At 43.5% G+C, this 21,970-nt stretch overlaps 1 protein-coding gene across 2 annotated transcripts in view; it reads right to left on the minus strand.

Annotated features, from left to right (window-relative positions):
• LOC106582337 (integrin beta-5) overlaps positions 1-21,970 on the minus strand; it is a 101,438-nt gene that overhangs the window by 54,919 nt on the left and 24,549 nt on the right. For both annotated transcript variants that reach the window (XM_045704805.2, XM_014165323.3), the window contains exon 10: positions 15,854-16,283. In XM_045704805.2, the coding sequence (XP_045560761.1) occupies positions 15,854-16,283 (430 nt within the window). The remainder of the gene's footprint in view (positions 1-15,853; positions 16,284-21,970) is intronic.

The following is a 21,970-nucleotide window of genomic DNA, read 5'->3' on the forward strand; positions in this document are numbered from 1 at the left end:
CCAAGCAATAGAGTTTTATTTAAGAGTCCAGATCCATGGGTTGAACCTGTGACCTGCGACGACTTATGAGGGCTGAGGCACCACCCAGAATACTGCCACGTCATAAAGACAGCAGAGTTTAGAATATGTTTTCAAAACGTGTTGAGCCCACAAAATGAAATGCAAATACTGTGAACTCTTCCCTCCTGAGGTTCGGAGAGAACGTAAAGTTACTGACTTTGCTCAGGTGCAAATATTTTGTGAATCTGACGTTATACTGTTATACCTGTTATACTGTATTACAGTTTAATGACATGCCATAGGAGATAATTCCTCTTGTGAAATAACCTTGTCTAAGAAAGGGCTGAAATCATAATTTGAAGTCCACCACAAGCAACTAGAATCACCACAAAAATCCCTCAGATGACGTATACACTGAGCGTACAAAACATTAGGAACACCTGCTCTTTCCATGACTGACTGACCAGGTGAATCCAGGTGAAAGATATGATCCCTTATTGATGTCACTGTAGAGTCCATGCCCCGACAAATTGAGGCTGTTATGAAGGCAAAAGGGAGTGCTACTCAATAATAGGAAGGTGTTCCTAATGTTTTGTACACTCAGTGTACACACTTATTAAAAGTTATTGGCAACCTGCCCAGAGCTCTATCAAACAAATAATGTACAGTAGGAATAGCTGATATCATGAATATGATAATAACAATGCCCTTTGATAGCCAAGGTAATCACAGATGCATACATGTATCTACAAAGAGGTAACAGCCATTTGTAGTACAATTACATATATCCAGAGAAAAGGGGGAGTGTGATGGTGTGGATTGATATAAATACACTATTCTGCTACCTGTCGGTCCAAAAACTGCACTATTCTGCTGCCTTTCTGTCCTAAAACTACACTATTCTGCTGCCCGTCTGTCCTAAAACTACACTATTCTGCCGCCTTTCTGTCCTAAAACTTCACTATTCTGCTGCCTTTCTGTCCTAAAACTACACTATTCTGCTGCCTGTCTGTCCTAAAACTGCACTATTTTGCTGCCTTTCTGTCCTAAAACTACACTATTCTGCTGCCTTTCTGTCCTAAAACTACACTATTCTGCTGCCTTTCTGTCCTAAAACTACACTATTCTGCTGCCTGTCTGTCCTAAAACTGCACTATTTTGCTGCCTTTCTGTCCTAAAACTACACTATTCTGCTGCCTGTCAGTCCTAAAACTACTCTATTCTGCTTCCTGTCTGTCCTAAAACCACTATTCTGCTCCTGTCTGCCCTAGTGGCAGTAACCTCTGATCTTTGCTGTGATGTGGAAGTAGCCTACATGTCCTGTGGGCCACAGTGTTTGATGTGTACAGAGAGGGCCTGCAGCAGCAGCAGCGGTTAACCCGCTACCTACTAAAGCAGAACAATGGAAGCTCTGAGAAGAGATCTGGCCCCTGTTCCTGTGTCACATTTCACTGCATATTTCACTGCATATTTCAGAGAGACTCTCCTCTAAGCAGCACACGAGTCTTGGGGTGCGTCTGGGCACAGGTCAAAAGTAGTGCACTACATAGGGAATAGAGTGTCATTTGGGATGCAAGTCTTGGAGTACCACCCATCAAATACACCCAGATGGTGCAGAGAGAGAGAGAGAGAGAGAGAGCTGTAGGTTTCCAGCAGCAACACCTGCAGTGCTTTTGGGGTTCTTTATTACATGACAGGAATGGGGGGTTGAGAGGGAGATCCTTGTATTTGAAGTAAGAGGCATGACCAGCCCCAAACACAGCAGGCACGGGAGGAGAGTGGCTTCTATTGTATCTATAGTTAAAGGAGAGAGTGGATAAACAACAATCCTGAGGGAGTATGGGTCTTTATCCTGGTCAGGTTCAGTCAGGTTTGAGGGGGGTTGGGAGGGGATGAGGGAGTTTCAGGGGCCTAGCAAGGGAGAGGGGAGGGAGACACTGGGTAAGGGACAAAACGATCAAACACACACACACATAAGTACAGCAATATGTTAGGCACGTTTGTGCTCACAGCTCTTTGCTGAGCTCTGTGGTTTACATGTTGTCAAGCATTAACCCAGAACACATTGACTACTAATTGCTGTGTGTTCAATTTACAACAAATAAAGCACTAATTGACTCCACAGCTGTGCCAACATGTTGAATGAACTTCTGCTTCAGCCTTGTAGAACCTCAGATCCTGCTCAAACTATGTTCCAATCCAAAACAAAAGGGATTGAATGAAATCAGACGACTCCTACTACACAAAGAGTAGGTGCTACAGTCGGTACTAGCAGGAGTTACAAATCATGATGGTGATTGGGACAACTTGAGCACTGGTATTACCTTTGTTCCAGTTAGGCCTGTTCTTTTTGGACTACCACACTAACCCCACTATATATCGCTGAAGGCTTTTCATAAGACTAGATCAGACAGCATTACTGCAACCTGACAATACATATTAATACTTTCTGTGAATGTGCCGGATGTAGCCAGCCAGCTAATTTTCAACAGTAGTCCCTAGGCAGGTAGATAAAAGCCAAACTGCTACCTCTCTGCCTATGGGTTACTGGATCTTACTGTACCCCTTATGCCTCTGGCACCACCCCCAGATGGTGTTTAGCATGTCTGTGCTTCCCTGTGGCTCAGTTGATAGAGCATGGTGTTTGCAACGCCAGGGTTGTGGGTTCGATTCCCACGGGGGGCCAGTACGGAGAAGAAAAAAAAAAAAGAAAAAAAATGTATGAAATGTATGCATTCACTACTGTAAGTCGCTCTGGATAAGAGCGTCTGCTAAATGACGTAAATGTAAAATGTAAATGTCTGTAGTCTTTTTAATAGAGCTTGGGACTAAGGTTCCTTTATTTTTTATTTAACCTTTATTTAACTAGGCAGGTTCTATCTGCATTTTTGTTGAATGTAGTTACTGACATAATCTTGTTCACTTCGATGTTCTCTACTTTTATAGTACTCTAGATAACCAAATTCATGTTGTTAAGTTCAATGTTCTCTACTTTTATAGTACTCTAAATACCCAAATTCATGTTGTTCAGTTCAATGTTCTCTACTTTTATAGTACTCTAAATACCCAAATTCATGTTGTTCAGTTCAATGTTCTCTACTTTTATAGTACTCTAAATACCCAAATTCATGTTGTTAACTTCAATGTTCTCTACTTTTATAGTACTCTAAATACCCAAATTCATGTTGTTCAGTTCAATGTTCTCTACTTTTATAGTACTCTAAATACCCAAATTCATGTTGTTCAGTTCAATGTTCTCTACTTTTATAGTACTCTAAATACCCAAATTCATGTTGTTAAGTTCAATGTTCTCTACTTTTATAGTACTCTAAATACCCAAATTCATGTTGTTCAGTTCAATGTTCTCTACTTTTATAGTACTCTAAATACCCAAATTCATGTTGTTCAGTTCAATGTTCTCTACTTTTATAGTACTCTAAATACCCAAATTCATGTTGTTCAGTTCAATGTTCTCTACTTTTATAGTACTCTAAATACCCAAATTCATGTTGTTAACTTCAAAACAATACAACATACAAATTGTTGACACTATTCAAAACAAAGAGGATTCGAAACTTTAAAGCATTTGACTTACTTTAGTTTATTTTGTAAATAATTTCTTAAAACGGCATTGTTGGTTAAGGGCTTGTAAGTAAGCATTTCACGGTAAGGTCTACACCTGTTCTATTCAGCGCATGTGACAAATACAATTTGATCTCAGAATCCTGTTTTTGCAGATAGTTCCTTAGAACAAAGCTCTGGTAGTGTCTGGCTGAGGAGGAGAATAGGAGAAGCTGTAGGATAACGGATGGCTCTACAACATTTTGACACGTCAAGCAATAAAACCAAAGTGCTTGTGTGTGCTAAATGTTATGCAAACATTGGACTAGTTACAGGCTAGGATAACTATTTTTTAAAATAGGCTAACCATGTCAGAGAGGGATTGGAAGTTGGCCAGATGTTCTCATTTCAATAAGGTACAGTCACGGTCGTGCCACACACAGGGTCACACACGGGCACACTCGCGTGCACACACACAAACACATGTTCCCATTTACTGTTTGTCCTCCATTTCTACCCAGCTTCTACAAGAATCCGAGGCTGACGATTTATGGAGAGAAAGGGTTTGCGGTCTGGAAAGTCTGGAAATGAAGCCAAGCTATTCCGGGCATTTGGTGCTATTGAGCAGTTAGATTGTTACTGAGAACCTGCTGTAGACGTGACAGAGCAGAAGACTACAACGTCTAGGTTTACTGAGACAGGCCTTGTCAAAGACTGCCGATAGCTTTCACACACAGACTTAGCTGATCCATGCATGCACAGAAAGAAGCAAAGAAAGTTTACCATTGCCTCAATGAACATCTTTTAACTCTCTCTCGGCGTCTATTTTCACACACACACACACACACACACACACACACACACACACACACACACACACACACACACACACACACACACACACACACACACACACACACACACACACACACACACACACACACACACACACACACACCCTCCCTGTTGGTTATCGCCATTTCATGCTTTACTGTAAGTGATACAGTACAGAGACTAATTATATCCATACCTTACCCATCTGTCTACACTTCATTATCCTGACAGACTCAGCACAGGCCTCAGAAGACACCAAGGTTAGATTGCATGTGAATACAGAGAAATACATAGACCGTTAGTCTGGAGAGCACAGATCAGCAGAACCAACACACACACACACACCACAGCGTGGCCCCATAAGAGGGTACTGACACCACCCCTGCCCCATCATTGCTCCTGTCAGTCAAACTAACTTTAGAGGCAGATGAATGCCCCTGACCTGACCCCGTTCTACAGGCCACTCACAAAGTCACAAAGAACAAGGCTGTCCTTGCACAGTCGTAAGATATTCTTTCAATGTGTGCCCTGTATCACAAGGTCAACCTTGTCCAACCCCTAGCCTCTTACACTCTAGGAACTTACCGTTAGTTCCGTACATAAATATTGTGAAAATTTCCTCTATCCTATCAGAGAGGTGGAACTTTGTGTATAAATATCTCCACACACCTCACCTGAACCACCCCTACCAACTCAAATCTTCCATTCATGCAAAGTCCTTGAAATATTGCATTGAACCATTGCCAACTACATTACATACACCAGTTGATTGTTTGATGTGGGTGTAATTGGTTCAGGGGATTAGAGCTGACAGTCACTGGCCAGAAAGCACAACTGTGTAGGCGGCTAGGCACTATGGAGGTTTGGCTTGGCACTACCTTGCATCAGAGCACCAGCACCAGGCAGCACTGACATGACAACAGCAACCACTGGGTGTGGAGCGTGCCTGGCCTCCGCCAGTCTGTCATCCTCACTCACACTCTACTCGGAGACGGCCAGGGAAAACAAGATCAAGAGGCTATCCAGGAGCAGAAGGAAACGCCATATCCAAAAACATAAACCAGGATCATGAAAAGTCACTTTACAGTGACAATAGATAATGAAGTAGTGTAGGTAAAAGCTCAATTACTGTTTATAACAACATTCCAGAAACACAAAGAGAAGATGGTACAGGTTGGCAGAGTCAAGTATCTTTGTTTTTAAAATTGCAGTAAAACATTTCTGTTTAAAAAACTACTACGGTACAACCTCAGAGCTGGGCCCACTCCTGACTCACTCCACAGCTGTTTTTTATTGAGGAAGCAGGAACCAGTTCTGGCCTGGTCCTGGCATGCCTTTTGGCCCAGTGACACAATAGTCACATCAAACGGAGGGAGTGTAGGAGGGAAGAGTCAAAGAGAGGGAAGATGGTCTAGGCCTTAGAGAGGAGGAGCTGCTTCCCCTTCCTAATGTAGTCCTGGCTGCTAACACGATCCGCTTGGCCACCTGTAAGTCTGCTCTCTAAACCCTGACCCCCACATCCTCCTGTAAGTCTGCTCTCTAAACCCTGACCCCACATCCTCCTGTAAGTCTGCTCTCTAAACTGGACGATCTACGATTAAGACTATCCTACCAACGGGACATTAAAAACTGTAATATCTTATGTTTCACCGAGACATGGCTAAATGAAGCTGGCTGGCTTCTTCGTGCATCGGCAGGGCAGAGCAGCTAAATCTGATAAGATGAGGGGTGGGGGTGTGTGTCTATTTGTTAATAACTGCTGGTGCACAATGCCTAATATTAAAGAAGTATTGAGGTATTGCTCGCTTGAGGTAGAGTACCTTATGATAAGCTGAAGACCACACTATCTACCAAGAGAGTTCTCATTTGTATTATTCGTAGCCATCTATTTACCACCACAAACCGGTGCTGGCACTAAGACAGCATTCACCGAGCTGTATAAGGCCATAAGCAAACAAGAAAATGCTCATCCAGAAGTAGCTCTCCTAGTGGCCGGGGACGTTATTGCAGGCAAACTTAAATCCGTTTTATCTAATTTTCTACCAGCATGTCACATGCAACCAGAGGAAAAAACAAAACTAGACCACCTTTACTCCACACACAGAGATACATACAAAGCTTTCTCTCGCCCTCCATTTGGCAAATCTGACCATAATTCTATCCTCCTGATTCCTCTTACAAGCAAAAACTAAAGCCGGACATACCAGTGACTCGCTCAATACGGAAATGGTCAGATGATGCGGATGCTACGCTACAGGACTGTTTTGCTAGCACAGACCGGAATATGTTCCCGGGATTCATACAATGCCACTGAGGAGTATACCACCTCAGTCACCGGCTTCATCAATAAGTGCATCGATGACATCATGCCCTCTGTGACAGTACGTACATATCCCAACCATAAGCCATGGATTACAGGCAACATCCGCACCGAGCTAAAGGCTAAAGCTGTTGCTTTCAAGGAGTGGGACACTAATTCGGACGCTTATAAGAAATCCCGCTATGCCCTCAGATGAAAGATCAAACAGACAAAGCGTCAATAGAGGACTAAGATTGAATCCCACTACACCGGCTCTGATGCTCATTGGATGTGGCAGGGCTTGAAAACAATTACGGACTACAAAGCGAAACCCAGCCAGTGGAATCCTGTGGCGCGTTATTCAAATACCTTAGAAATGCTATTACTTCAATTTCTCAAACATATTACTATTTTACACCATTTTAAAGACAAGACTCTCGTTAATCTAACCACACTGTCCGATTTCAAAAAGGCTTTACAACGAAAGCAAAACATTAGATTATGTCAGCAGAGTACCCAGCCAGAAATAATCAGACACCCATTTTTCAATCTAGCATATAATGTCACATAAACCCAAACCACAGCTAAATGCAGCACTAACCTTTGATGATCTTCATCAGATGACACGCCTAGGACATTATGTTATACAATACATGCATGTTTTGTTCAATCAAGTTCATATTTATATCAAAAACCAGCTTTTTACATTAGCATGTGACGTTCAGAACTAGCATACCCCCCGCAAACTTCCGGTGAATTTACTAAATTACTCATGATAAACGTTCACAAAAAACATAACAATTATTTTAAGAATTATAGATACAGAACTCCTCTATGCACTCGCTATGTCCGATTTTAACCTGTTAGGGCTAGGGGGCAGTATTTACACCGCCGGATAAAAAAACGTACCCGATTTAATCTGTTTACCACTCCTACCCAGTAACTAGAATATGCATATACTTATTACATATGGATAGAAAACACCCTAAAGTTTCTAAAACTGTTTGAATGGTGTCTGTGAGTATAACAGAACTCATTTGGCAGGCAAAAAACTGAGAAGGTTTCATGCAGGAAGTGGCCTGTCTGACAAGGTGTCGTTCTTCTTGTCTCTGTTTATTGAAGAGTGAGGATCTTAGCTGTCCCGTGACACTTCCTACGGCTGCCATAGGGTCTCAGAAGGCGGTAAAAAGCTGAATCGTGGCTTTGCAGGCTCTGGCTGAAAAAAAGTAGCGCGTTTGGGTAGTGGCTGGTTACAGTACTGTGAGACTCAGGCTCGTGCCCGCGTCGACCGAAAGCTTTGTTTACTTTCCTCTGTTTAGCTAAATGGACATTCTCGGTCAGAATATTATCGCTTTTTTACGAGAAAAATGGCATAAAAATGGATTTTAAACAGCGGTTGACATGCTTCGAAGTACGGTAATGGAATATTTAGATTTTTTTTGTCACGAATTGCGCCATGCGCGGGACCCTGATTTACCATTTCAGATAGTGTCTGGGACGCACGAACAAAACGCCGCTATTCGGATATAACGATGGATTATTTTGGACCAAACCAACATTTGTTATTGAAGTAGCAGTCCTGGGAGTGCATTCTGACGAAGACAACAAAAGGTAATCAAACTTTTATAATAGTAAACCTGATATTGGTGAGTGCTAAACTTGCCGGGTGTCTAAATAGCTAGCCCGTGATGCCTGGGCTATGTACTTAGAATATTGCAAAATGTGCTTTCACCAAAAAGCTATTTTAAAATCGGACATATCGAGTGCATAGAGGAGTTCTGTATCTATAATTCTTAAAATAATTGTTATGCTTTTTGTGAACGTTTATCGTGAGTAATTTAGTAAATTGTTAGCAAATTCCTCCGGAAGTTTGCGGGGGGTATGCTAGTTCTGAACGTCACATGCTAATGTAAAAAGTTGTTTTTTGATATAAATATGAACTTGATTGAACAAAACATGCATGTATTGTATAACATAATGTCCTAGGTGTGTCATCTGATGAAGATCATCAATGGTTAGTGCTGCATTTAGCTGTCTTCTGGGTTTTTGTGACATTATATGCTAGCTTGAAAAATGGGTGTCTGATTATTTCTGGCTTGGTACTCTGCTGACATAATCTAATGTTTTGCTTTCGTTGTAAAGCCTTTTTGAAATCGGACAGTGTGGTTAGATTAACGAGAGTCTTGTCTTTAAATAGCTGTAAAATAGTCATATGTTTGAGAAATTGAAGTAATAGCATTTCAAAGGTTTTGAAAATCGCGCCACAGGATTCAACTGGCTGTTACGTAGGTGGGACGAATTCGTCCCGCCTAGCCCAGAGAGGTTAAAATAGCTTTTCGGTGAAAGCACATTTTGCAATATTCTAAGTAGATAGCTAGCCCTGTGATGCCGGGCTATTTAGACACCCACCAAGTTTAGCCCTCACCAAAGTCAGATTTACTATAAGAAAAATGTTATTACCTTTGCTGTTCTTCGTCAGAATGCACTCCCAGGACTTCTACTTCAATAACAAATGTTGGTTTGGTTCAAAACAATCCATAGTTATGTTCAAATATCCTCTGTTTTGTTCGTGCGTTCAAGACACTATCCGAAGTGTAAAGAAGGGTGACGCGCCCGACGCGTTTCGTGACAAAATAATTCTAAATATTCCATTACCGTACTTCGAAGCATGTCAACCGCTGTTTAAAATCAATTTTTATGCAATTTTTCTCGTAAAAAAGCGATAATATTCCGACCGGGAATCTGTGTTTTAGTACAAAGACGGCTGCCATAGAGAGAGAAAATAAAAACAAGGGGTCGCCTCGTGCACACGCCTCAGTCTCATTGTCCTCTGATAGACCACTTACCAAAGGCGCTAATGTTTTTCAGCCAGGGGCTGCCTCGACATCATTCAGCTTTTTCCCAGGTTCTGAGAGCCTATGGGAGCCGTAGGAAGTGTCCCGTTACAGCAAAGATCCTACGTTTTCAATAAAAAGAGTCAAGAAGCCCAAGGACTGGTCAGAGAGGGCACTTCCTGTACAGAATCTTCTCAGGTTTTTGCCTGCCATATGAGTTCTGTTATAATCACAGACACCATTCAAACAGTTTTAGAAACTTTAGGGTGTTTTCTATCCAAAGCCAAACATTATATGCATATTCTAGTTTCTGGGCAGTAGTAATAACCAGATTAAATCGGGTACGTTTTTTATCCGGCCGTGTAAATACTGCCCCCTAGCCCTAACAGGTTAACCTGTTTGGGCTAGGGGGCAGTATTGAGAATTTTGGAAAAAATATGTGCCCATTTTTAACTGCCTCCTACACCAACTCAGAAGCTAGAATATGCATATTATTGTTCAGGTTTGGATAGAAAACACCCTAAAGTTTCTAAAACTGTTTGAATGGTGTCTGAGTATAACAGAACTCCTATGGCAGGCAAAAACCTGACAAGGTTTCATGCAAGAAGTGGCCTGTCTGACAAGGAGTCGTGCGTCTTGCATCTGTTTATTGAAAAGTAAGGATCTTAGCTGTAACGTGACAATTCCCAGGGCTCCAATAGGCTCTCAGGACGCGGGAAAATCATGAAGGTTGACGAGGCAGCCTCAGGCTGAAACAGATTATCATCTTATTCAAGTGTCCCATTAGGTGACAATGGAGTGAGGCGCGTGCGCGATTAGCCCCCGTGGAGTATTTTAATTCGGCTGTTTAGTTTATTGCAGATTCCCGGTCGGAATATTATCGCTTTTCTACGAGATAAATGGCATAAAAATTGGTTTTAAACAGCGGTTGACATGCTTCGAAGTACGGTAATGGAATATTTAGACATTTTTTGTCACGCCATGCGCTATGCTCGTGACCGTGGATTACCATTCTGATAGTGTCTAGAACTCACGAACAAAACGTCGCTGTTTGGATATAATGATGGATTATTTGGGACCAAACCTACATTTGTTATTGAAGAAGAAGTCCTGGGACTGCATTCTGACGAAGAACAAGAAAGGTAAGAACATTTTTCTTATAGGAAATGTGATTTTGGTGAAGGCTGAACTGCGTGGGTGTCTAAATAACTAGCCCTGTGATGCCGGGCTATGTATTTAGAATATTGCAAAATGTGCTTCATCCGAAAAGCTATTTTAAAATCGGACATATCGAGTGCATAGAGGAGTAATGTATCTATAATTCTTAAAATAATTTTTATGCTTTTTGTGAACGTTTATCGTGAGTAATTTAGCAAACTGTTAGTAAATTCCCCGGAAGTTTGCGGGGGGTATGCTAGTTCTGAACGTCACATGCTAATGTAAAAAGCTGGTTTTTGATATAAATATGAACTTGATTGAACAAAACATGCATGTATTGTATAACATAATGTCCTAGGGTTGTCATCTGATGAAGATCATCAAAGGTGAGTGCTGCATTTAGCTGTCTTCTGGGTTTTGGTGACATTATATGCTGGCTTGAAAAATGGGTGTCTGATTATTTCTGGCTTGGTACTCTGCTGACATAATCTAATGTTTTGCTTTCGTTGTAAAGCCTTTTTGAAATCGGACAGTGTGGTTAGATTAACGAGAGTCTTGTCTTTAAATAGCTGTAAAATAGTCATATGTTTGAGAAATTGAAGTAATAGGATTTTTAAGGTTTTGAAAATCGCGCCACAGGCTGCAAGTGGCTGTTACGTAGGTGGGACGAATTCGTCCCGCCTAGCCCAGAGAGGTTAAACAGGTCAACATTCACAAAGCCGCTGGGCCAGACGATTTACCAGAAGGTGTAATCAGAGCATGCGCGGACAAACTGGCAAGTGTCTTCACTGACATTTTCAACCTCTCCCTGACCGAGTCTGTAATACCTACATGTTTCAAACAGACCATCATAGTCCTTGTGCCCAAGAAAGCAAAGGTAACCTGCTTATATGATTACCGCCACGTAGCAGTCACGTCGGTAGCCATGAAGTGCTTTGAAAGGCTGGTCATGGCTCACATCAACACCATCATGCCGGAAACCATAGACCCACTCCAATTCGCATACCGCCCCAACAGATCCACAGATGATGCAATCTCAATCGCACTCCACACTGCCCTTTCCCACCTGGACAAAAGGAACACCTATGTGAGAATGCTGTTCATTGACTACAGCTCAGCGTTCAACACCATAGCTCATCACTAAGCTAAGGACACTGTGACTAAACACCTCCCTCTGCAACTGGGTGCTGGCCGCCTCCAGGTGGTAAAAAAATGGTCCGCCTCACATCGGCAATGGAGAAACCCTAATGCAGGGGCTGAGTCACTGGCTTACTGGTGCTCTTCCATGCCGTCCCTAGGAAGGGTACGTCACTTGAGTGGGTTGAGTCAGACGTGATCTTCCTGTCCATGTTTGCGCCCCCCCTTGGGTTCGTGCTGTGGGGGAGATCTTTGTGGGCTATACTCAGCCTTGTCTCAGGATAGTAAGTTGGTGGTTGAAGATACCATCTAGTGGTGTGGGGGTTGTGCTTTGGTAAAGTGAGTGGGGTTATATCCTGTCTGTTTGGCCCTGTCTTTTATATCCTGTCTGTTTGGCCCTGTCTTCTCTCTTTCTCTCAGCCCTAGGACCATGCCTCAGGGCTACCTGGCCTGATGACTCCTTTCTGTCCCCAGCCCACCTGGTTGTGCTGCTGCTCCAGTTTCAACTGTTCTGCCTGCAGCTGTGGAACCCTGACCTGTTCACCGGACGTGCTACCATGTTCCAGATTTGTCTTTTTCAACTTTCTAGAGATAGCAGGAGCGGTAGAGATACTCTGAATGATCGGCTATGAAAAGCCAACTGACATTTACTCCTGAGGTGCTGACCTGTTGCACCCTCTACAACCACTGTGATTATTATTATTTGACCCTGCTGGTCATCTATGAACATTTGAACATCCTGGCCATGTTCTGTTATCTCCACCCGGCACAGCCAGAAGAGGCCACCCTTCATAGCCTGGTTCCTCTCTGGGTTTCTTCCTAGGTTCCGGCCTTTCTTGGGAGTTTTTCCCTAGCCACCGTGCTTCTACACCTGCATTGCTTGCTGTTTGGGGTTTCAGGCTGGGTTTCTGTACAGCACTTTGTTACATCAGCTGATGTAAGAAGGGCTTTATAAATACATTTGATTGATTGCTTGAATGGTAGGCAACAACACATCTGCCACGCTGTGTCTCAACACTGGGGCCCCTCAGGGGTGCGTGCTTAGGCCCCTCCTGAACTCCCTGTTCACCCACGACTGTGTGGACGAGCACAACTCCAACACCATCATTAAGTTTGCTGACGACAACAGTTGTAGGCCTGATCACCGACAACGATGAGACAGCCTATAGGGAGGTTGTCAGAGGCCTGGCAGTGTGGTGCCAGGACAACAACCTCTCCCTCAATGTGAGCAAGAAAAATGAGCTGATCGTGGACTACAGGAAAAGGAGGGCTGAACAGGCCCCCATTAACATCGACGGGGCTGAAGTGGAGCGTGGCGAGAGTTTGAAGTTCCTTGGTGTTCACGTCACCAACAAACTATCATGGTCCAAACACACCAAGACAGTTGTGAATAGGGCACGACAACACTTTTTCCCCTTCAGGAGACTGAGAAGATTTGGCATGGGTCCCCAGATCCTACAGCTGCACCATCGAGAGCATCCTGATCACTTGCATCACCGCCTGGTATGGCAGCTGCTCGGCATCTGACCGTAAGGCGCTACAGAGGGTAGTGCGTACGGCCCAGTGCATCACTGTGGCCAAGCTTCCTGACATCCAGGACCTATATACTAGGTAGGGTCAGAGGAAGGCCCAAAAAATTGTCAAAGACTCCAGTCACCCAAGTCATAGACTGTTCTCTCTGCTACCGGTGCACCAAGTCTAGGACCAAAAGACTCCTTAACAGCTTCTACCTCCAAGCCATAAGACTGCTGTACAATTAATCAAATGGCCACCCGGACTATTTACATTGACAACCACCCCCCCCACCCCGTTTTGTTTTTACACTGCTGCTACTCGCTGTTTATTATCTATGCATAGTCACTTTACAAATGACCTCTACTAACCTGTACTCCCACACATTAACTCGGTACCCCCTGCATTTAGCCTCGTTATTGTCATGTAATTTTCTTGTGTTACTTTTTGATTTTACGATTTTTTTAAACTTTTGTTTATTTAGTAAATATATAACTCTATTTCTTGAACTGCATTGTAGGTTAAGGGCTTGTAAATAAGCATTTCACGTTAAGATCTACATCTGTTGTATTTGGCACATGTGACAAATAAAATTTGATTTGAGAGATTTTAAGAAAGAGCCCGTCTCACCTGCGAACGCTCATTCATCAATACTATTTCAACCTTTTGTTTAACTAGGCAAGTCAGTTAAGAACAAATTCTTATTTACAATGATGGCCTAGGAACAGTGGGTTAACTGCCTTGTTCAGGGGCAGAACGACAGATTTTTACCTTGTCAGCTCGGGGATTCGATCTAGCAACCTTTCGGTTACCGGCACAACGCTCTAACCACTAGGCTACCTGCCACTTTTTTCTTTTAATACTAACAGTGGTTCCTACAAATATCTATTTAATGTTCAATACCGACACGGGTGAGTTCTGCCCAAATAGCGTTGTCAGATCGATAAGGCTGGTACCTACTGCTCCATTATACTGATATGGTGGTGCAGTACTGTTTCAAAAACAACAAGATTCCCTTCCAGATGACTTCCAGACCTCACTGTAATGATGAAAAGGCTGGCAGAATTAAAATGCTTTGAGCTAGAAAAGAGAACCCATCCAGGACACCGCACCAATTTATTTCCTCAAGCCAAATGCCTTTCAGCAGTTAATCAGTCTGGATCCTACTGCAGTTCAATCCAAACCAGCGTGCTCTTCTCAACACAACACAGCACAGCTTAGCAAATTAGCTTTTATCAGCGCAGCGTAACAAATCTAAACCGTGTACAATGCTGTTTTAAAGCATTTAACAGGAGGGGAATGGGACTCGCTACAGAGCAGGCAGAACCTTCCCATAACCATCTGTGGGTTTAGGAGACCAGTGCTGGTACACAGAATATTTTTACAACATTGTTTAGTGTTTATACTCCTCAGCAATTAAGTAACCATGCCAGAGAAGTGTGGGAGAGGACTATCATTCTGAATCATTAGGAACCATGAACAGAGAGGCGGAGAAGTGTGTGTGTGTGTGTGTGTGTGTGTGTGTGTGTGTGTGTGTGTGTGTGTGTGTGTGTGTGTGTGTGTGTGTGTGTGTGTGACAGAGAGAGTGTGGGGGGCCACAGAGCGTACTGGACTGTTAACATTTAAATGACCCCCTCCCATCCCAGTTAACATGCTACCCAGTGGGCTTATGGTCCAACCGACAAACAACAAATGGCCATTGTGTATTCGCCTCTGCTGAATAAATTAAACAAGGCACTTTAACTGGGTATAACCCCCACAATATTTGGGAATACACAAAGCACTGAGCAAGGCCTCTGTTACAAAGCTCTCTCTGTGATTTGGTGGAACAGTTGTTAGCTTGGGTATGAACCAGGGGGCCTGGGCCAACATCCAGCAGGTCTCGACCCAAAATGCACAGAGGCTGCTTGGACTGGGCCTGATGTCCTGGGAATCTAATAGGACAGCCTGTTTAGTGTGTCACTCAGTCAGTTATACGCCCAGCTAGCAACCCTGCCTGCTGACCAGCGTAACAGACATCTAATGCATGGGCATAAAGCAGGACCTTCAGGATGGAGAAAATTTGACATCATTTGTGGTTGACATCAGCGCATGCATCTTTAAATCAAAAGAGTAAATGTATGCTCTGGGGAACAAAACAAATGAAAGAAAGATGAGGAGAATGTTGGTGGTTGGAGGAGAATAGTTCTGTTAAGAACGGAACACAAAATGGATCTTTCAGCTCTGGTTCTGGTACTAGAAAGTATTCCTGAATCCTGCTCACACCCACCACAACTCTCCTGGGTTCTAGAGCACTCCGTGTTAAAGCCAAGAAAACACAGCTCAGAGAAAGATAAGATAGTAAAACATTAACTTTGCATCAACATGAAAGCACAAGCCAACTTAGACACACCCTGAATAACCACACAGGCTCTTGGAAGGTTTGTTCAGGGTTTCTTTCTGCACATATATCAAGTACTGTATGAAGCACTACTGTTCGTCAGGATACTAATTTCCTTTGTAATACATGCACACATACCCGAGCAGAGGATGCCCTTGTGTCGGGCGCAGGAGAAGTCATCACACTCGCAGAAGGTCCCGTAGATCTTCCCGAACTCTGACTCATAGCAGAAGCACTGGTTACAGCTGCACTCCCCTCTCCCACCACAGATCTGCATCCCCTCAGCCTGCCTGCAGGCGCTCAGGTACATGCTGCCAGCCTCGCCCTCCTGGCACTCACAGCGGGCACCCAGGTAGCCCGGGTCACAGCGGCAGATACCACAGGTGTACTGTCCAATGGAGCTGCAGTGGGTACTGTTAGCCTGGGTCTGGTCGGTGCAGCCACAGTCACAGCGGTAGTCCACAGACACCTCCAGACGATCCTTGAAGCCCACAGGCTTGATGGTGAAGCTCTGCTGGGTACCTGGGGCGGGGCAGCCTCTGGCGTCTACACTCACGTTGAAGGACACCTGGAAGAAAGAAGAACAGTACAACAGGGTCAGTATATGGACTGGACTAGAAAAAACAAATGTGCCAAAATTTGAGAACACTTCTCAATCAAGGAGTTGGGCTTTACAAAAAACAATGTCATAGTGACTATTATTCATAAGTGGATTTTTAAATGGCCTCCTTGACCTGGAACCATTACATTTACACTATCTTCCTCCATATGACTCAGAACCTATTCTGCTTTCATTAGGCTTGGCTGGGACAGGACTGTATATTACATATGACCTGCAAGCTGTTTTTTATACATGGGGATTATATAACTCAGACACACACCGAGACAGAGACACACACCGAGACAGAGACAGCAAGTTCAGAGGGAAAGGGGAAGAGCAAGACAAAAAGATAAGAGAGGGAAGAGAGGGCGGATAGAGTTCAGAGAAGAGTTGATGTGGCTGAGTCAGTTGATTAATCAGCCAATTTGAGCAGATGACACAGAACAGGACCTCCACCCATTTGATTGCTCTTAGGAAGGAAGTCTGAACAACAGAGAAACACCACCCTCCCTTTAGCATGGCCTGTCTCAACATGAACTGTTACTGTGTAGGGTTAGTGTTTGTCTCTCTGTACCTCAACAGCCACAGCAACCATCTCCAGTGTGTGTGTGTGTGTGTGTGTGTGTGTGTGTGTGTGTGTGTGTGTGTGTGTGTGTGTGTGTGTAGCTGAACTGCACAGCAAACATCTCCAGTGTGTGTGTGTGTCCGTGAATGTGTAGCTGAACTGCACAGCAACCATCCACACACTGCCTGTCGTAGATGAGGCAGAATGTTAATCTTTGTGGTTTCACTCCATTTAGATGGGATACTGGCGTGAATCCCCCCAGTTAAATAGTACCATAAATCTACAAAACAACAGAATACATGTCAGTTTCATATCATCACCTTCCATGAAACCTTGGAGTGTATTCTAAAGTGCCAGAGGCAAAACGAAACAAACAGACAAAACTAAAAAATGGGGAAATACAGCCCAAAGAAAACATAAGGATCGACTTCAATAACATCTAATAGAACTCATAAGAAATGTGGTTGACTTTTCAATATGTTCAACCAAACATACCTCTGGATAAGTATGGTTCCTTTAATCACCAAAATTCAGCAACGAGGAAAACTAATCTACACAATATGGCCAACAATATGAGAGTAACACATGCAGCACTAGAAGAAGTCCAATGACTTGTCTGAGAAGGTTCACTCAACGTTTAAGTACAGTGAAAAGCCTTTCTTGCAAACTCAAAACCTAACAATGCAATAAATCAATAACAATGTAAGACCGGAAAAAAACAAGAAATAAGAAGAACACAGTAAGTAAGTAAGCATATTATATACAGGGTCAGTTCCAATACCATATTTACAATGTTCAGGAATACTGGAGTGATGGAGGTAGATATGTATAGGGGTAATCATACTATATACAGGGCCAGTTCCAATACCATATTTACAATGTTCAGGGGTGATGGAGGTAGATATCTATAAGGGTAAGGTGACTAGGCAACAGGATATAAGATAAACAGGTTGAAAATCACCATGAATATGCTTGCCAGCAGTTATGCACAAGCTCTGAGAATGCGCCCTGGAATACCATCGGGCCCCGCGGCCTTGCGAGTGTTGACCTGATTAAAGACCTTCCTCACGTCAGCCACAGAGAGCGAGATCACCCAATCCTCTAAATCGGTGACGGCCCTCACACCCGGCACGATGTTGTTGTTGTCAACGCGTGAATACAGTCGTCTTCCTTTGTAATCCATAATGGACTGTAGCCCCTGCCACATGCGGTGGGGGTCGGAGGCTGTGTAGTATGATTCCACCTTATTCCCATATTGTCCTTTTTCACGTTTGATGACTTTGCGGAGGTCATAATGGGACTTCTTGTACTTATTCCTGTCCTCGGCCGTAGCCTCAGGGTTGTCTATGATAGCTCTGTGTCTGGCAGCCCTGTCCTTTAGTTTACCGCAAACCTCTGGATTAATCCAGGGCTTTTGATGGGGGAAGCAGCGAACCCTCACCATGGGGACAACGTCGCCAATACACTTTCTAATGAAGCTGGTGACAGAGGTGGTTAGCTTGTCAATGTTATCGGCAGAGTCTCTAAACATATTCCAATCAGCTTTAGAATCTAAAGGATTCTAAAGCAGTCCTTTAGAATAATCTCAGATTCTGGTGATCATTTCTCAACGGAGGGAGTCACGGGTACTTCCTGTTTGAGTTTCTGCTTGTAAATAGCAAGCAGGAGTCATGATCTGAATTGCCGAATGCCGGACGAGGGAGGGCCTTGTATGCTTGCTTATGGGTAGAATAACAGTGGTCTAGGACTTTATCACCCCTAGTGGCGTTGGAGATGTATTGATGGAAGTTGGGCATCACGTGTCTCAGTGATGCGGAATTAAAATCGCCGGCAACCAGAAAGGCAGCCTCTGGATGTAGAGTTTCTTGCTTGTTTATAGCCTTGAACAGTTCAGTAAGTGCCAGCTTGTTATTTTTCTTGTCCTGAGGTGGAATGTATGCAAGTCATGATAACAACTGAAAACTCCCTCTACCATTTGACCATCAGGTATTCCAAGACAGGTGAACAGTGGGTCGACACTTCCACCATGCTGGAGTTATCACACCAGTTGGTGATATGTAGAGGACCCCCCCCCCCCCCCCCCCCAATTTCCCCGACTCCACTGTCCTGTCCGCCCGATGAATTGAGAATCCATTGAGTTGTATAGCCATGGGGGAGTATTTTGTCCGACACCCATGTTTTTTAAAAGCAAAGAATAATGCAGTTTCGAGAGTCCCGTTGGTAGCAAATCCACGATCGGAGGTCATCCATCTTATTATTGAGTGACTAGTAGAATGGAGGAATAGAGGAAAGAGGAGCTTGCAAAACGGCGGCCATCCAGTACGGCGCCATCTTTGGGAGCCACTCATCCGCATCCCAGTGGTTCCAGATAAGGGAAGGAGCACTACATCAGTCCGCAGGAGGCCTGAGGGGTCGTGGGATGTGAAGATGTGAGGGGTTCAGCTCCCAGCAAAGACTCTAACGCCCACAGCCTCTTGGATTGCAGCCCCAAAGCCAAACACTTGGACATTAGGGCTGTGTTGATGTTGGCTTTAGCTCCACACGTAACGCACAGATCTGAGTCTTTTGGGGACAGAGCAGAGCCCTGTGTTTCCTTGGCTATATCTTCTTTCTCCAGTTCCTCTAACCCTGAGACCTGGCTGTAGACCATCGCTCATCCATATATTTATATGTACATATTCACATTCACTAGTTTAGATTAGTGTGTATTAGGTAGTTGTTGGGGAATTGTTAGATTACTTGTTAGATTTTACTGCATTGTCGGAATTAGAAGCACAAGCATTTCGTTACACTCGCATTAACATCTGCTAACCATGTGTATGTGACCAATACATTTTTAATTTGACTTCTACGTTATTAGATGCCATAGGAGTTTACAGACGCATCTCAGGGTTAGCCTTTCTCGTTCAATAAGAAGTGAACATCAACAGGCCTAGTGATGAAGAGGTCAGAGACCATGCTGAGAGAGCCTCTGTGTGTCCTAAAAGACTGAACAATCCTGTACGCTTCGAAGGCGGAGGAAAGACTAATACAAAACTGCTGCATGATAATAAGCAATGTGTGTTGGAGTGGCTTTGTGGAGGAGTAAACAGTCATGACATCATCACCCTGCGACACCTTTCCAAACCAAACCTAGGTGGTACTCTAAGCTACCAAGGAAACACGAGTCATGTAAGAAAGACAATCGACAAAACAACTTTATTCCACATGCACCAGCATCACAACATTCATGGCTGAAGAACCGGACATGACTGCAGAACAGTGGGGTGTTCCTCCTGGGCAGTCCCTCTACCTCGTCCACTGCAGCATAACACATGGAAGACCTGTCAGCCAGTCTCTCTACCTCGTCCACTACAGCGCAACACATGGAAAGCCTGTCCGACCGTCGCTCTTCCTCGTCCACTACAGAGTAACACATGGAAAGCCTGTCGGCCCGTCTCTCTTCCTCGACCACTACAGCTAGTCCTCTTCCTAACGAGGTAATGAGATTTAGGGGACATGTGAGTCACGAGTAACTTAGCTCATTCAAACTCTGGCTCATTAGGGAAACTAGTAGCCATGAGATAAAGCTGCTGGAGTAAAAAGACGGGGAACCAAATCAAATCAAAGTTTATTGGTCACATACACATATTTAGCAGATGTTATTACGGGTGTAGCGAAATGCTTGTGTTCCCAGCTCCAACAGTGCAGTAATATCTAAAAACAATTCACAATACACACACACACACACACACACACACACACACACACACACCTAAAAGTAAAAGAATGAAAATATATAAATATTAGATTGAGCAATGTCGGCATGGCATTGACTAAAATACAGTAGAATAGAATACAGTATATACACATGAGATGAGTAAAGCAGTATGTAAACATTATTTAAACATTATTAAAGTGGCTAGTGTTCCATTGTTAAAATGGCCAGTGATTCCATGTCTATGTACAGTTGAAGTCGGAAGTTTACATACACTTAGGTTGGAGTCATTAAAACTCGTTTTTCAACCACTCCACAAATTTCTTGTCAACAAACTATAGTTTTGGCAAGTCGGTTAGGACATCTACTTTGTGCATGACACAATACATTTTTTCAACAATTGTTTACAGACAGATTATTTCACTTATAATTCACTGTATCACAATTCCAGTGGGTCCGAAGTTTACATACACTAAGTTGACTGTGCCTTTAAACAGCTTGGAAAATTCCAGAAAATTATGTCATGGCTTTAGAAGCTTCTGATAGGGTAATTGACATAATTTGAGTCAATTGGAGGTGTACCTGTGGATGTATTTCAAGGCCTACCTTCAAACTCAGTGCCTCTGTGCTTGACATCATGGGAAAATGAAAAGAAATCAGCCAAGACATCAGAAAAACAAATTTGACCTCCACAAGTCTGGTTCATCCTTGGGAGCAATTTACAAAATGCCTGAAGGTACCACGTTCATCTGGACAAACAATAGTACGCAAGTATAAACACCATGGGACCACACAGCCGTCATACCGCTCAGGAAGGAGACGCGTTCTGTCTAATAGAGATGAACGTACTTTGGTGCAAAAAGTGCAAATCAATCCCAGAACAACAGCAAAGGACCTTGTGAAGATGCTGGAGGAAACTGGTACAAAAGTATCTATATCCACAGTAAAACGAGTACTATATCGAAATAATCTGAAAGGCCACTCAGCAAGGAAGAAGCCACTGCTCCAAAACCACCATAAAAAAGCCAGACTACGGTTTGCAACTGCATATGGGGACAAAGATCGTACTTTTGGAGAAATGTCCTCTGGTCTGATGAAACAAAAATAGAACTGTTTGGCCATAATGTCCATCGTTATGTTTGGACGAAAAAGGGTGAGGCTTGCAAGCCGAAGAACACCATCCCAACCGTGAAGCACGGGGGTGGCAGCATCATGCTGTGGGGGTGCTTTGCTGCAGGAGGGACTGGTGCACTTCACAAAATAGATGGCATCATGAGATAGGAAAATGATGTGGATATATTGAAGCAACATCTCAAGACATCAGTCAGGAAGTTCAAGCTTGGTCGCAAATGGGTCTTCCAAATGGACAATGACCCCAAGCATACTTTGAAA

The sequence above is a fragment of the Salmo salar genome, chromosome 21 (assembly GCF_965601325.2).
Source record: "Salmo salar chromosome 21, fSalSal1, whole genome shotgun sequence".
Lineage (NCBI taxonomy): Eukaryota > Metazoa > Chordata > Actinopteri > Salmoniformes > Salmonidae > Salmo > Salmo salar.